The sequence below is a fragment of the Echiichthys vipera genome (genome assembly GCF_963691815.1).
Source record: "Echiichthys vipera genome assembly, chromosome: 7".
NCBI lineage: Eukaryota > Metazoa > Chordata > Actinopteri > Perciformes > Trachinidae > Echiichthys > Echiichthys vipera.
Window position 1 is genome coordinate 26692665 of NC_139832.1, and position 18433 is coordinate 26711097.

Consider the following 18433-nt stretch of genomic DNA (forward strand, 5'->3'; position numbering starts at 1 on the left):
AATGTATGTAAATCACAAAAACAACGGAACTCCTGTACAGTCACAAAGACTACGATATTCTGAAATAAACATGCCGGAATTTATGTACTTGTGACGAAAGATTATTTCAGCGATTCTATGCGGAAACTGTTATTATATTCATAATCTGCTTCACAATCTTTACCTTTAACTTTGCGTGCTCCTGTGAGGTACAAGCACACCGCAGATCAGAAACATTACAAAACTAAATAAAAGATGGTGTCAGAGCTGATCTGTGCATATTTTCTTGGGTTTTGGTTTATTTACACATTTCAAGATGGAGAAAACATGCAGTCCTTTTTTTACACACATTATGGCTGGACAGATGGCAGTGTTAGTCTATCTGGCGCTCAGTCCACCACTTTGGTCAAGTCTGGAACATCTCAACAAGTGTGGGATTGATTGTGTTTACATGAGCTCATTGAATCATGTTCTCCTCAGGGTGAATTGTAATATCTATTTAATTGAAAAGTATGTCATTCTATTTTATTTCTTATTTCCTCTGTTGGACCCAGCAGTTTATGTTAGCTACAGCAGTCCTCCTTAATTATTAGGTTTTAAACAGAGGACAGAGGAAATTGCTTCTCATTTTCAAACTCTAGCTGCACTATAACTCTCAGAGATATCACATACAGTAGCATAGCAGGACTCGAATAAGAGAAATACATCATTAAACAAGAAATTGGCCTCAGAAAACACAGGCATGTCCAGTGTTGTGTAGTGAGGATGATGATGATGATGATGATGGTAATGAATGATGAAGATAATGAAAAACTTACTTGTGCACAGCAGAACAGTGAAGGCATCAATGGCTGCCCTGGAAAATAAACAGGGAGCAATTAGTCTCGCAGGTGTTTTATGAACACACACGTAACTGTAATATGCTAACTGTACATGATACACTAGATACAAGTGTGATTATTATTATTACAGTTGGTATTATGTGTGTATTTGCTCTTTTGGTGTTATCATATAGGCTACAGCATGAACATGAAAATAAACAATATGAAACCTCAAGATAAAATGGTCTTAGGCCCTGTTGAGAGGGAGACGATCTAGAAAGGAAACGCAAAAGTGGCGTTGCGTTCTCACTTTTTATTCCGCATTTAGAATGAGCATCTTTGGGGAGAAATCTGCGTCCATACGGTGACGTAAAAGTGTGTGAAATCAGATGTAGTATGCACACCAGGTGACTAGGCGTTGCTGTGAAGCACTGCCACACAACACCACCCAGAGCTCATGTTTTCCTACCATTCTCTCTTTGCTTCCCCTCGCTCTTTCTGGATTGTTGTTATTTAATTTCATCTTCTTCTCATCCCCCACCCTGTGTTGCCCCCACCTTACACCATTTTCCCATTTCCTACTTTCTTCTCTCTTACATGCACTTCCTCTGTGACATCCAAGGATGTGACTTGACAATTCGCATTTGTCCTCATACCAACTCGTCACATACTGCCGCTTTGACCCGACCAATGGAGTCATATAACACTGTGCAGATGCACCACTACGGTTGGGGTTTAACACACAGGGAACCAGTTGTTAACGTTGTGAATTCACACAAAACAATGTAGTTAAGTTTACGCAACTAAACCAACTGGTTAGGGTTGAGAAAAGATTGTGTGGGGTTAAAGGAAGTAACCACAGTGGCACAGGATATATGGGGGCAGGAACATTCTCCTGGATGAAAGTTCGGTAGTGGTTTTACGCCACCACCCCAACCTACCACCATATGTGGAGCTGGGCACTCTTAACCCTGGAGCACTTTCTCTGAGCGTCTCATATCACGGTGGACAGTTTAACAGCCAAACGCAAATCCATCTTCACATAGTATTGGCCTTACATGCTTTAAGTGCTGGTGCTTTGAGAAACAGGGGCGCTGTATCGGTGTTGGCATATATCAGAGGTGTATAGATCTACTCTGTCTGACAGCCGATCAATTCATCAAGGCAGCTCCCTGGTGATCCACACCTAAGTGATTCTTAATTAAGACTCAGGGCCTGTTTGTGTGTGTGTGTGTGTGTGTGTGTGTGTGCGTGCATGTGTGCGTGCATCTGTGCGTGCATATGTGCGTGCGTGCGTGTGTGTGTACATACAGAGACGATGAATGCAACACTGTCCAGTGTAGTGTTACCAGCAGTAAGTAAACCAGAGTGTCATTAACAGGGGGTCCAAAATGTGCCAAGAGGCCGTGACCTTAGGGGTCGTGCTACATTTAATGAGGATGGGTAACGCTACTGATCTTCAAAGGGGCAGCACACAGCTGTGTTACTGTTGTCATCTGTGTGCATTTTACAGCTATGGAAGATATTTTTAGTAAGTAATGGTCCTCCAAATCTCACAGTGCTCACTAACAATGTAACGTATGACACATATCAAAAGATAGAGTTGTCGTCCACCAAGTGTACTGATTGGAAATATGCAAATTCTCCATTAAAAGAAGAAGTTTGTTGTGTTTTTGTCAGATTGTGTATTTATTAGGTCAGATTAGCCTGTTCAGAAGTCCGTTTCACAAAGCAGGTTCAACGAACTCTGAGTCTAACCCTGAAGTCTGAGTTGATCGACTCTGAGATAGGAAACTCTGAGTTTTCGGTTCCAGAACAGCTGATTTGCATTAGTTTTATCAACTCGGAGTAGTTTGACCTGGAGTTAAGCGCGTGCACCACAAATATAAAAAGACAGCATCAATGGAGCTCTGATTCGACGAATCACCATGGCAACGGGGAAGAGGAGGGCTACGCTACCCCTGGAAATGGAAATATTAATGCGCTCATACAGTGCGTTTGAGCACGATTTCCACTGAAAGTGTAACACCACTACAGCAGCAAAAGAGAGGGAGACAGCGTGGGACAACATTGCTGCTCAGGTCAATGTGTAAGTTTAAATGTAGTCCTGTTGCAATCACAATAATATCACATGGGAAACTGCTTGGGTGGGAGTCCCGCAGGGAAGAAGCGCACTTGGCAGCAGCTTAAGATGAAACATAAAAGCATTGTTCAAACAGGTAAAACCTCAGCACAATCCCATGGTGATACCTCATTATAAAGTAGATATTACCGTAAGTGGCTGTTTTAAACGTTGTATAAAAAACTCCCATTTGCAAAAAAACGCAGCGCAACACACAATATCTGCTGGGATGTGAGAGCATGACTTTGGTTCGTTATGTTGGAATGTAAGGATGGATGAGGTTGTGTTTGTAAATGATGGACTGTGACGTGAAATGGTACCGCTCAAAAAGATAATTGTCTGGAAACGGTCTGATAATCATCTCCCGACAAATATTTAATTCTCTGAGCAGTAATGCTGCACCTTCATCCACAGGATCATTATCAAAAAGACATGTCATGGTAGTGGAAATGGTCACCACCTAATATAACTTCTAATGTAGGCCTACTGACTGATTTTTGCAATGATTTTCTAAGAAAAAAGACGGAACTATAGCAGAACTATACTACGTCAAAACTCGCCTGCTGGTCCCGACCAGGTTAGGTTAAAAAATCCATAGTAATCTTTCATAATATTGAAATTCAAGTGGTCTGAGTGAAAACGAGACTTCAGAGAAAGAGAAAAAGAGCATTCTTACTGGCTCAGGACAAAGGGAGGGAGAAGGAGAGGTGTCCTGTCATAGGTTTATTGTTTTGTGAAATTTTATTTTGAAAGATTCATCTTCCTCTTGTTTCAGGTAACTTGCCCTTCCTCCTGTGTCACCAGTCTGCTGTTTTCCCTGATTACCTGACTGTGTCCACCTGTGTCACCCTCCCTCTTGTGTGTATATAGTCCTGTCTTGTTGCCAGAGTATTATCTTCTGTTTGTGTACCTCTAGCCACTACCAGAGTCTTGTTGAGGAATTAAAGCCTGCATTTATCGTATCCTGACTGTGTTTGAGTCCCCCTTTGCCCAGACCTAACTGCAAGAAGAGGACTCACTTCAAACTATGAATGGTAAATGGACTTATATAGTGCCTATGTAGTCTTCTGACCACTCAAGACACTTTTACATTACTTGCACATTTACCCATATACTGAATGCAGAGGCTACCTGCCTATCCTCTAATCTAATCATTTGAACCACATTCAGATACCAATTCACAGCATCAGGAGCAATTTAGGGTTCAGTGTCTTGCCGAAGGAAACTTTTACATCTGGACCAGAGGAGTTGGCCACCAAACTGTCTACTCCTGAATAAGCCTTGCCCAGAAGAATTAACTCTTTATAATAATAATTAAGCGTAATAAAGTGTAGGCTGCTAACTAAAATCATCTTAATCAATCAATCAATCAATCAATCAATCAATCAACTACATGGCACTTCAGCAGCTACTACAAATACAATGACGAAAGCTGAAGAGATTGCTTTATAAATGCTCTATCTGCTTTTTCTAAATACCCTACCTTATGTAGGCAAATTTCATGGCATTTAGGAAACAATAACTCAGCTATAGTTATAGTTATAACTGAGTGTATACACAGCCTTAAGCAGATGTATTTAAAACAACACATCAACTGTCTGTTTTTTTTTATTCAGATCAATCTCCTAGCCTCCATCAGTCTGGATTCAAGGCGAAGTCCCTCATACTCCTGGACCACACTGTGAACAATTAGATCCTCCTCTCTACCCTTACAAGATTGGTTCTCTCAGGCTCTGCACTTACTTTGCATCCTACCTGATGGGTCACTCCTGCCAGGTGACATTAAAAGGATCTGAGAGTCTGAACCACGCAGCCTGACGTCAGGAGTACCACACAGTTCTATCCTGGGCCCTCTCCTCTTCGCTCTACATCACAGCTATGCTGAATACACAAAGTCTGACCGTCAGGCAGAGGCATGCATTCCTTTACCTACCGAGTAGGCTTGGGTGATATGACAAGATTATTATCGCTCAACACAATATTGGTTGGCCACAATAATGATCATTACATGTCCACAATTAGGGAACTTTTGCAATGCTATGAATTTTGCGGAATATTCACTATCCAACTTCAGTGTTCCCCCTACATTCATTTTGTAGTGACGCACCGTGACTCCAAGTACAAGGAAATTCTCTGTGTTTAGTTCACATGTCTGTAACAACTGCAGTCGGTGTCTGTTATCAGAACTAAAAGGCTGTTAAACAGATGAAGTGAGGATAACATTGCTTACCGGTTACAAACTGGCTTGGTAGTAAATGACACGCTGACGTGTTGATGAATTTGGTGTTATTCTGTTTTGAGGTTAGTTAGACCAGAGAATAGTTTTTTTCCCTAATTGTTCTGCAAGAAGTAAGCTGGTAATGATGTACATTACATCAGTCTTCTGTGTGCATTTTGTGGAATGAACACTGCTCCGGACTCACTTAGCCAGCTGCTAAAGGAGTAAAAGGTAATGCTTCATCCACACACTCTTGTCACAGTGTAGGAAAGCCCATTGCAAACACAGGATGAGTGACAGTGTAGCTTTAAAGCATGGTGGTTTAGCATGGTAGTTACAAGTCATCAAGAAGTGGCAGGGTGTGTACACTTGTACAATCACCAAATTTGCAGGTTGTGGACAAAATATAGGCCTGTGTTATCCTCATTCCATACGTCAGTGTTGAATAATAGTTGATTGGTCTGACTTATTGATCTCAGCATGCCCTTGCGTAAAGTAGCGCCTACACTTATGGGTATTGCAACTCTATTCTTTAGTGTCTCTAGTCCATAGATATTTATATATATATATATATATATATATATATATATATATATATATATATATATGTATATATATATATATATATATATGTGTGTGTGTGTGTGTGTGTCTCTATGTTCATCGTTTTTTGGACAACATTATTATATATTGTTATATATATATATTCTGAAAGCAATATCGTCAGAAATGGAATTTCAATGTCTCCCAACCCTATTTCAGAGAAGATGCCTTGGTATCAACTAAGGGAGAAAGCAGAGAGAAAGAGAGAAAGCATCAGGTTGTATTCCCTGTAGGCCAGACTACAGGCAATGAGCCAGACTACTTGGCAGTTAACAAAAACATTACTTATATAGATGCAAATATACAATACACATGTAGAAAGGGACGAAAGACATTGCACAGTTCTGGTGTGCCTTAAGCCATTGTTTCAGTTTAGTCTTTTAAGTGGGGAATGCAGAGTATGTGTCTGGCATCTGACAGTCCCCTGGTTGTCCTGGTGCCATTGACAGCCTTCTTTTTAGTTAATTTAAAGGAGGTGGGGCAAGCCCATTCAAAACCTTGTACATAAAACAAGCAAATTTGATTTTTTTATAATTCTGTGTTTTTATAGGTCATGCACTGCTTTTGAGATAGACATTCATAGCCTTTAGACCTTTCAACGTGTCACTTTAAAATAGTGCCAAGCATGAGAGATAAGAAAAAAAAACAACTGCTGAATGCAGTGATGTTTGAACATAGTGTTGGATTGTAGTTGGCAGGCCTGTTTCAACTTACAGGGGTCACTACAGCTGCTCATCCAGAACGCCTGGCTTCTACTCACCATGATAAACAAAGAAACTGAATTTATTATGGTAAAGAATATTTATAGACCACAACTGAATTGTGACTCAGTCAACTAAAGGTAACTGGGCAACCAGGAGGTAAATCAAACACTTTGTTGTGATTGCCATGTTTGAGTCTATGATGTATGGTGGGTAGTATTATATTATGAGTCAGTGAAGGTGACATTAAGAGCTTCAGCGTCCTTGCATATTCATGAATGAAAACCTGTCAATCAAAGTCTACAGAAGCTCAAACCTGCAACGATTTAAAGAGGATAGTAAGAAGTGCTGCGGTGCCTAGCAGTCTAACAGACTGGAGTGAGGGATTAAGTGCTGTTGACAGTTGAGAATAGATGGACAGATTTAGTTCTAAAGCTGACTGACTGACTTTACTGCTTTAAAAGTGTGCACTGCAGCCAACCAGCATATCTTACGGTCGCCATATCGTAGCTATAGTTGGATAAATCACAGTGACAGACATGTCTAACTGCCCCTCACACTTAAGGGAAATAGCATATCTCCTGCCTCGTTGCTTTTATTACATCAGAAGAATTCACAGCTGCCAATTCTAACAAATTATCCAAAGTAGCAGCTGGCTTTGAAACCTAGAATCCCAAAGTCTTCTAATTGTGTTACGACAATTAACAGCTGGCTCCTGCATGAAAATGATACAGAAAACTCACCCTGAGGGCTATAAATTTGTGGTGTCAGAGCATCTGATTCCCTCACACCACCAGGAGTCTCATGTTCACTAGTGGCTGATCAGGGGCTGGTATGCCAGGCATCAAGCCAGGCAGAGAGGCCAGTGCTCCCGGTGCTCTTGGCATACTCCACTGGGTATACTGGAGGATGCTGGCTATTTGAGCCAAATGCCATCAGTTCTGACAGAGATAGATGGGAGGAGGACATATGATCCAAGGGGAAAAGGATGGTGGCTTATGTAAGAGCTGGGAGTCTTTGCATGAGTTTAAGAGAGATGATGATGTGTTGAGACCAAGAATATGTTGATATAATGATGATGTTTCCCTGTAAACTGTAATACTGCCATGCAGAGTTGGTGCATCGAGATGGTGCACATTTCACAGTGACCTGAATTCTACTGCACATAATTCCTATAAAGCTAACAGTCTGCAGTCCCACTTGTGGCCTCTATCATAGAGTCTACAACAAAACAGGAGAGTTTATTATTCTACCATTGTGTGAGCAAAAAATGGTACGTTTGTCTTTGGAATGGTTCAATTGGTAAAATCAATATGGCAGCACAGTTCACTGCAGCCTGCCCAATAAATGTTAATATTACTTGAATAACAGTGGAAATTCTGATTGATGTTCTGATTGAAACGTCCTTTGGGTATGCCCCTCAGAACCCTCTCCCTCCCTCACTGTGAACAGCGAATGCTCAGATCTGCTAGCAGGATTCTGAATGACCCCTCACTTGCCCTGTTTCCCTCATTTGAGTGTCTCCCCGCTGTCCAGGTTGCAGGATGCGAGGAGAGGAGCAACCTTTATCCCTAAGGCTGTTCAGCTGCTGAACTCCAAACCTTCTCTGACCCGCTACCCACTGGGTGAAGCACAAAATTAAAACAAGAACAACAAAAAAAAAACCTCATATTTAACTCAGCCCACAGACACCAGGGCATTTTTGTTGTTCTCTCTTCTCAAGTTAGGTAGTTGCTGAAGAATGTGTCTGTTTGAATGGTTGTATTGTATTTGTCATGTCTTTTTTACTCTACATGCCTCCTAATTGCCCCCTATGGGACAAATAAAGTTTTTTTAATTGAATTGAATTCTAACTGATACAAGCGCATGCCACAAAACAGACTCTGCAAAACAAAGAAAAAAAGGCTTCAGGGGTGCCCATATTTAAATAAAAATATTTTTATATAATGTTCAAAGTTGGATTTATTTTTCTCTTGGTGGTGCCCCTCCAAACACTGGCGCCCTAGGTCTTATAGTCAGTGTTATTGAGGGACTATCTGTGACCACTGTCTCCTGTCTTTGGCACAAGTCACCAAGAGATGGATGTAAGCGGTTAGTGTCAAATGCAGAATGCCTTGGTATAGCCTACATACTTGATGGTGTGCAGATTTTTGGTGGTATACTGAGGGAGGAGCCGGTAGATGACATCCAGTCCTTGATTTTCTCCAATTAGATTGGCTGTAGAAACTGTAAAGAGAACACATGACGAATGAGAGTAATGTAACAGTAAAATGTGTAGTGCAATGCATATCATTTAAATTACCATTTTAATGTATTAATTAATAGGCCAGCCTGTTCTTATTCAAAGTTAAATAACGTTTAACGTTCGTTTTGTCATGGCCCTCAGTGTTTGGTGCTGACATTGCACTGGGCTTTCTACTGCAAACCCATCCACTGTGATATTAAATACTAAGAGCAACTGCTCCACAATTAACACTGCTAAATAGGTTGGGTGGTATATGGGTCAAACAAACAGCAGATTTTCACCCAGGACTCCATGGTTCATGTTCCGTTCATGTCTTGTGCACCCTGTGCGTCACTTTATGTGTGCGTCTGTTACGTTACAATTGCCCTTATTTTAATCCCACCCACGATTTTTTCTAAATCTAACCAAATGGTTTTGTTGCCTTAACCTAAACACATAGTTTTGTGTGAATTTATGTTAACCACACGTTCCAAAAAAATAGTTATCACAAATGTTTGGGTAGTTGGAGAAAAAGTGAAAGACAAACAGGAGAATAAAATGTGTTGAGGTGAATAAACCATAAATCAGGCTTTTGTTGCATTTCATATATTGATTGATCGCTGAGTGTGTGTGTGTGTGTGTGTGTGTGTGTGTGTGTGTGTGTGTGTGTGTGTGTGTGTGTGTGTGTGTGTGTGTGTGTACCTGATGAAGAGAAGACTTGGATCACCCAGAGACAGGCTGCAGCCCTCCTAGCATTTTTGATGTTGTGTCTGAGCAGATTCAGAGTCAGCAGCACAGCTCCTGCCTCTTCTGCCTTCAGACCTATATGACGGTCTGCAGAAATACAGATAACGAATGTATTCATGAATATGAAAACAGAGTAATTTCAAGGTGAACATCGTATAATCAGCTGACCATACACCTCCACTGTTTTCAATATATAATGAAACAGAGGAAGTTAGCTCGATGGTGTAACCTACAAACCCGTGATTTAAAACAAGGATCAGCAAAAATGGAAAGTAAATGGCGTTCCACCAATCTGGAAGAATCTTGCTTAGTTTGGCCAGAGCAGCCTATTACTCATCTTTAACAGAGGAGAATGAGAACAATCTTAGATTCCTTTTCAGCACTGTAGCCAGGCTGACCGAGAGCCTCAGCTCTATTGAGCCATGTATTCCTATAACCCTTAGTAGTAATAACTTCATGACCTTCTTTAATGACAAAATGATAACTATTAGAGTCAAAATCAACTTGCTTGGCACCAATTTTTCTTCAAACCCAGGAACCTCAGAAACAACTGGACGACCTGATATATACTTGGACTGCTTTTCTACAGTTGGCCCTAACAAATTAACCTCTACTACTTAAAGAAGTGTTACCTTTAGTTAGCACTCCTGTATTAGATATGATTAATATGTCTTTATCAGCAGGTTATGTATCACAGTCTTTTAGAGTAGCTGTAATCAAACCTCTTTTCAAAAAGTCCAGTCTTGATCCAGAGGTTCTAGCCAACTATAGACCTATATCAAACCTTACTTTGCTCTCTAAAATCCTCAAGAAATTAGTCACCAATCAGCTGTGTGACTTTTTACATAATAGTGAGTTATCTGAGGACTTCCAGTTAGAATTTAGAAGGAATCATAGCACTGAGATATGTAGGTGATTGTTCATTTCTGGATTAATGTGAACTTTCAGTTTGATTATGAGAAGGCCTCAGCCTGCTCAACAAAAGGAAAGATTAGGCCCGAAAGCCTGGGAGCCTTTGTCCCTGAGTGCATGGTCACAGAAAAAGCCTGCCATGCACTCTCCCCCACAGGTCACACCCAGGTGTGAATTCTCCAAGGGACCCCCAAACTGTTAGTTCATTGGCTGACCTGACCTCTAGTGATGACATCATCAGTGTCTATAAAACTGTAGGACACTTCCTGCTCTTTCGCTTTCTCTTGGACACTGTTCCTTGGACTCTTTCTTCGAATCTCGACACTCAACTCAACGCTCTCCTGCTGGATCCAAGAGATCTAAGAGCAACAACCAAGACAAGAACCTTTCTTCAGCCAGCTTCCTTCACAAGGAACAACCACTGGCATCAAGTAACGCAACTAATCTTTCCCATCTCATGGACTGGTAACTAATCACCAACGTGGCATTACTACATGTTATAGGACTGTATGAACGGCTAGATAGAACTGTAACTTTGTTATAACCTGATTATAACTTCTTCAGCCTGCTGGCTTTTGTGTAACTTAAATGTTCACACTATCCCTGCAGGGGTCCAAGCCCCACACCTCTCCTCTTTGTTTCACACACACACACACACACACACACACACACACACACACAAACACACACACACACACACACACGCACGCACGCACACACACACACATTTGCTGTTAGCTTTAGTTAGTTTATGTGTTTTGTTTGTTGCATTTATTAATTTGTTAATAAATGTTTGTTTACAATATGTCTGTTTATTTAATGTTACACAAAGATGAATGAGCCAGCCTCTACTAAGACAAGAACTTTTATATCATTCAACTGATTAAACTATTACATTTATCAGTGTTCAACCCTTAATTAGTAGTTTAATACTCGCCTCCTCACTCACACCCGCTCCCGTGAACACATCACCCCCATTCTCTACACCCTCCACTGGCTCCCGATCAAACAACGCATCGACTTCAAAATACTCCTCCTAACCTTCAAAGATCTCCACCATCTGACACCACCCTACCTCTTTGACCTCCTTACCCCCCACCGCCCCTCCCGAGCCCTCCGATCCTCCTCCTCCCTAACTCTGACCATGCCACCTTCCAAACTCAAAACCTTCGGACACAGAGCCTTCTCTAGAACTGCAACCCGACTCTGGAACTCTCTCCCGCAGCCCATCCGCGACTCTCCATCACTCACAACATTTAAATCCCATCTAAAAACCTTCCTTTTCTCACAAGCCTACAACCTCCCCTACCCATAACTACATTCACTCCTGGCCTCTCCCCCTTTTATTATTATCTTTGATAATTATTGGTGATAGCTAATATTTACTTGATTAACGATAAGTTTACTAAAGATACTCAATCTCAAGTCAAGGCCCTACATTTAATTGGTTCTCCATGTGAAGTTTTGAATAAATTAAAGTTATTAATTTTTAGTAATTTTTCTTTATTAATTTTCTTTTTCAAATATTTCATTTGATATTCACACTTTTGATCCAATTAATCCTAAAGTACCTACAGACAGAACTGGTAAAAACTACTAATGACCTTCTAATCGCTTCAGACAAAGGACTCATCTCTGTACGTGTTTATTTAGACCTTGGTATTAAAGCAAACTCTCAATCTCATCTTGTACATGTTACGGCGAATCTTCCATGCACACTAAAGTTAATTACAGAGTTCCACAGGATTCTGTCCTTTGACCAATCCTATTCACCTTATATATGCTTCCTTAGGAAATGTTATAAGGAAGCACTCCATAAACTTTTATTGTCAGCAACCAATCAAAGAGATCACATTAGCCTGTTTTAACTTGGCTGCACTGGCTACCTGTAAAATCTAGAATATAATTTAAAATCCTTCTTCTACTACTTACGTCGTATCTTAAAGAGCTCATAGTACCCTATTACCCGACTAGATCGATGCGCTGTCAGAATTCAGGGCTATTTGTGGTTCCTAGAGTCTCCAAAAGTAGAATGGGAGGCAGAGAGTAGACTTAGTTAGGGCTGGCTCAGGTTCGCCTTGGACCAGCCCTTAGTTATGCTGCAATAGGCTGAGTCTGCCAGGGATACTACTGTTCCTGTGATACTCTGAGTTTCACTCTCCTCCTCTCTCTCAATCTGTATCATTCATGTTCCATTTATGCATGTTAATAACTTCACTTCTTCCCCAGAGTCCTTGTGCTTTCTCGTCTTGCAGGTCTCTGCTGATTGTGGTGGTGCATTCTGCCGTGGTCCCTCTTTTTTTTTTTTAAAGAATTTTTTTGCCAGTTTTCAAGCTTTTTATTAGATAGGACAGAGAGGAAATGGCATGAGAGAGAGAGCGGGAAACATGCAGTAAAGGGCCACAGGTCCGAGTCGACCCGCGGCCGCTGCCTAAAGGGCCTTCAGGCTCTTTACATGTGGCGACTGCTCTAACCACTGTGGCACCAGCTGTAGTTTAGTATCATAAGTTTTAATAATTATAATATTCACAGCCATATATTTCTTGCAGCTGCTATGGCTACTACTTGAATCTTTCAATCATATCCACCACCATAATTACTATTATTCATATTTCTGTCACCTTAACTGCCATTGTTTCTACCATTCATATTTCTCTGGCATATTAACTGCCAAAACTTGTTAGTCATAGTCACATTACTATAGATATTATTACAGTTTATGTTAATTTTATAGTTGCTTGCATTCCCGGGACTGTCTGCCTTTCTTTGGCCGGTCTTGACAGATGGCCATCCTTCATAGAGCTCGGCCTGTTCTACATTCCTGCCTGTTAAAGTTTTCATCACTATTGTGTCCACAAGATTGCTGGAGGATTTTGGCTCTCTGAGGGGGAAATTTTGGTTCTCTGAAAATAATGAATAAGTCATAGAGTGTGGTCTAGACCTACTGTATATGTAAAGTGTCTTTTGTTATTATTTGGCAGTATAAATAAAATTGTATTAGATTGAATTGTATTTGGCTTTTTTTGCTCACATATCAAAACTTAACTGAAGAAATTACGCAATTCATGTGCACACATAGTTATTCTATCCAGAAAAAATTTTGCTCCAAAAATGCTTTAGCTGGCCCTGAACAAACATTTCTGTAAATGTGCCAGCTCACTCATCTTGACTGCATTCCCTGGGCAGAATTTTGACATCCCATCAGCACAGCCTACAAGAAACATGGTTCTGGAGTATCTGATGCTTGGTTAAAGAGTCAAACACTTCACCTCTGTGTCCAACTTTTGCCAGCAGGTGCAGCAGTGGCAACAGGATGATGTAGTTGGGACTGGAACTGTGGCCGGTGTTGACCAATAAAGTGAGCAGGGCCTCGCTGCCACCTTTACTGATCATATAGTGGGTACGACGATCTGTACCTGAACAGAAAGAGAGATACTGGTGTAACCCTGCAGGAGAGGATTGGAACAGGTGCTTTGTTAGGCAGAGAAAAAACGTTTGATTTTCAGGGAAGGATGGAGGGGCGGACTTGTTCAAGAGTCTGATGGAGTGTTTTCTATGTGGAATTAAGACGGTCATACATTTTTTGTGGTGTTGTCTCTGTAAGCACATTAGAGTTTAAATTTTAAAAAGGGATTATAATTCCACCAAGAAATAACCACGTTCTCATATCTGTTTGGGTCATTTTTCTCTGTCTGAACCAGTTGGGTAAGACATTATACAGACAGGGTTAGGGGGAAGTTCCCTAGTTCATTGTTTCCAATTGAGCCCATGTGTGAATGAGTGGAGAGTTCCCAGCGAGTGAGTGGGCGTGTTGGTGATGTTTCTGTCATGGGGCTGGCACAAAAGTGGTAGAAAACAAACCTCCAAGGATGAAGAAGAAGAACCATTTACACAAAGATGGAAATGTCTAACGTGAGAGACAATGATATTCGCAACCGGCCTTTAACCCTCAGAATCGTCAGCCAGCGTAAACCCCAGCACCAAGAGTCAGACCACCCTGAGTGGACACCAAACAGGACAGCCACCAACTTTAGGTCCATCTCTGGGCCGCGGCTGCAGAACGTGTAATGGAAGAACAGCATGTGTGGACTGCTCGTTCGTTTGTTGATGTTAGCGTACTCCAATTAGCTATCACTGCTGAGCTGATGAGAGGCGAGGGACTCTGGAGCATGCAAAATGTCACATCCACCCTGAATCCTTTACATAGAAATCAGTTCACAGGCTAATAGCCAACTGAGACAGTTGGTGAATATCTCAATTATTAATTTTCATGACAACCCGTTCGCCCATTGGCAATAAAAACAATGAATACATACATACATGTAAAACGTTACACACAGGGCCTTTACGTGGTCAAACGCTAATATGAGTTTACCAGCAGACAGAAGTTCATCCAGGACATTGAGGATATTTAAGGTGCTCTCCACATCCCCTGCATTCTGCAAGGACAAGAAACAAAAACAGAAATAATAAATAATGAAACAATAATTCATAGTCAATTCATGGTTGATTTGTGCAATAAATAAATAAATAGTTAATTAATTTAAAGTTAATTTAAAATTTGATGTTACAAATAAAAAAGTAATATTATTCCATTGTTGTTGTTGTTGTTGTTGTTGTTGTTGTTGTTGTCCAATGTTTATGTGTTTGAGGAGAAGCGACCAACAAGGTATTCCGTCATACTTGTAAAATGTTTTTTTTTTGTATTTGCGCCAAGAGCCATTTGTATTTTCATTTTTTTCATACTATCATCTATTCATGTTTTTGTACAATGTTCAATCAAATGAAGTTCTCATGATGGGATAGTGTGGTGTGGATGCATCAGAGAAAAGAAGTGCATCAGCAATAAAAGCCCATTTAGAAGGAACCATACCTGTGTCTGTGTTGTCTTAAAGAGAACTATGCAATGGTTATTTTATCAGAAAATAAGGCCTAACCTCAATCATAATGTTGTATTCTCTGTGGCCATATAATAGACATTTATGTACTGAAATGTGCTAAATACGTTATTTTTTGTTTGTAGCTTTAGCACATATTCAAGGAATGAATGAGGACCACAAGTGGGAAATATACCATGATGGGAGGCCTGTGTGAGCGCGAGGGAGCAAAATAGCTGCAGCGCCATTCCCGCATGTGAAACCCATGTGTAAGAAAATGTAGAGATATAGGCTTACAGATGTCTACGTGTTGATGCAACCTCAGTCCTCCCAAAAGAGTTTCTCATCCCAAATGTTCAACATTCTGGATAAGTTCAACACCTCAGTGTGACTGAAGGGGGTTTGGTATGGCTGATAAATTCCACCGCTTCAACAGAAACCATGTGGGGTGACCAAACATCACCCTTATTAAAATATGTTGTATGAAGAGACCTCCTGCAGAGGCCAACAATCTGCCTGTTTAAACGGGGACAAATAGTACAGAGTTGTGTTGAATTACTGTAATGGGATACAGTTGCTAAACACAGTAACTAACAGCATCTAGTTGTGTCAAATGTACCTATTAACCATCTTGCCACCTACTGCTGCAGCCGAATAAAATGCAGATCACTTTGGTTTGGGTCTGTCCTGGTGACATGCCTAGAGAAACAGCATATATACGTAGATGTTGCATTGGCTCCTAATGCATGTCTACTGAGGCAGGAGGTATATGCACTATCCACTTAATCAATGAAAATTCATTCAATTTCCACAGACATTTAAGTGTTTTGAGTTGTTACAAATGCCAAACATGTATTTATGATACAGGATACTTGGTTAAATTAAAAATGCTGGCTTAGCGGTGTACTTTTTTCCTGAGTCTTTACATACAGTACGGCGTATGGTCAGAACAGTTCTTAACCCTGTCCCAAGATGGTGGTGGAGGACATGCATCCACATATTTATATCTATGGACATGGTGTCCTTAAATCTAATATGTGTGGAAGAGAGACTGAAGGGTTAGTCGGCATTCCCTTTGTAGCCTAAAGGTGTTCTTTAGTTTAACAGTTCTATCATATGACATAATCATCATCATATAACATTCTTTGCCCTCACATTTAAACATTTAAACTATGTAATGTTAACTTAGAGTACATTTTAACTGACCTACCTTTTATTTTATCTAAGTAAATTTTTACACAAGAACTTACTACTAGTTATTTGAATACTTGAGTAAAATATTCCAGTGCTCCTTCCATCGCTGCTGGTGAGACATGGGATATGATCCAGGAAATCCAGTTTGTGTAACAGATTCATGAGTTCAAAGGCTCCAACTGCACAGAGGTTTATAAAAGGCTTTTTACAACGCTGGATAGTTCTCAGGGTGGCAATTATTTAATCCTTTATCACACCAGCAGTGAGGCCAACAGAAACCAATGTTATCAGTGTAGAGTCATCTACCCAGAATGTGTGTTTGCATGTATGTGATTTGCCGACGCAGCAAAGTCGTGCATGGTTCAACCTTTTTTGCTGTTTTCATGTGTCATTGGGTGAAAAACCTAGCATGGGAACCAGACAAATTTGCCACGCTCATGTTTCATATGCTCTGGCAGCTACATCTGGCCCTTCTCCCATTCAGATAGATTTCCATCAGCTTAAGATCTGACCAGTCACAACCGTTTCTCTTATGTGGGGCAGCTTGGGCGATGACTGATGGAGGAGCAGCATAGTTACTAATGTAACCAGCATTCTCAGTCCAGCACAACCACAGTCTGAAATTAAATTTTTTCAAAGTGGCGGGTAGATGAAAGAACCCACCAGCTAAGGATATTTTTTACATTCTCATACTGTAGCCAGTCTCTTGAAACACCCTTATCTCCAAACCACCATTTCTCACAAAAAAAATTCTGACCAAGCACCACCTCGACTTGTATTTGTCACACAGCGCTATGTCATTTCATTATTCTTATTGGTTATAGTACTGCCTCATTGCTTCCAGTAGTATTTTGGTCTGCACTGCTGAACCCCCTTGGAAATGATAGGTTACTGACTAATACGCATTTGCCAAAAGTCTGGAAATGCCAGGCTACTGACCACTATGAATGTCTTTGAGGATAGACTGACTGAAAGTATACACTGTATGATTTATAGCATCGTGGCTACAAAGACACTGAACACCCACAGCCTTTGGAGAGAGATCAGGTAGGCAGTGGGATGTAGCCAGTATGAGGCTACGACAGTAACCAGGCATTTAGAATCATACCAAGAAGATTCTGATATTCCTAAAGTACAAGCAGAAATATTTGCCAGATAGTAAAACCAAAGGAATGGTCAGAGGTCGCCAAAACTATTAATATTCATCCGCTAGACCAATGATATTCATTGGACCAATAATCTATTTACAAAAAAATTATAGAAAAGCAGCCAGCAGCTGGTGACATGCCTTGTAATGGAAAGAAATGTTGGCCCAGAGGGTGTTTTGATCAGATCATGGTGATGACCTCAAAAGAGCACCCATGCTAATGCTTAACTGGTTTGTCAGCTGGCTCTGACCACAGAAAACACTGCTTTCCACAGATAAGAAGATAAGAACCAGTGCCTCGATCCAATACATGATGATATGTGACACACTGTAACCCCACTTAAACAAAGAACCTGGATTCACTCCCAGCTTTTATCACCACCAATCCACAAGCCAATCCAAATGCAAGTTCCTGCCTTGAAGCCAGAGAACAGATGATACCACAAATGACAGGTGGATAAGGATTTTAATGAAGCACCTTTCAGATTTCAGAGCTTAGGCCTATCACAATACAATAGAACAGAATTGGCTGTGACTGGAACTAGACAGAGTATTAAATGTCCCTTTTGGAAGTTTTAATAAAACATAAAACTGTCATATACCCTTTAAAATGTGTTTGACATTTAGATTCATTTTTAGTGTGCAAAATTGATGTGAAGAAATAGCTACACAGACTACTGTGGGACCAAGCCCCCACAACAGCGACTTCCTGGTTGATCCAATACAGTGGTGCCAAGAATTGCAGTTTTCAAGGTTTTTCAAAGTTTACACAATAGAGCAATTTCCCATTGACCGCTATGTTAAACAGGCTGTTTTCCCAGCATAATTAAACCTATTTAAGGCCTGGTAAAAAAAAAAATTCTAGTCTAGTTTTTTGGTAAGAGGAAA

General features: G+C 40.6%; 1 protein-coding gene across 1 annotated transcript in view; it reads right to left on the reverse strand.

Moving 5' to 3' along the window:
• agbl1 (AGBL carboxypeptidase 1) overlaps positions 1–18433 on the reverse strand; it is a 124990-nt gene that overhangs the window by 100580 nt on the left and 5977 nt on the right. The window contains exons 3-7 of the mRNA XM_083916667.1: positions 14703–14766; positions 13597–13743; positions 9371–9502; positions 8577–8670; positions 798–835 (exon numbers count right to left, since the gene is read on the reverse strand). Of these exons, the coding sequence (XP_083772793.1) occupies positions 798–835; positions 8577–8670; positions 9371–9502; positions 13597–13743; positions 14703–14766 (475 nt within the window). The remainder of the gene's footprint in view (positions 1–797; positions 836–8576; positions 8671–9370; positions 9503–13596; positions 13744–14702; positions 14767–18433) is intronic.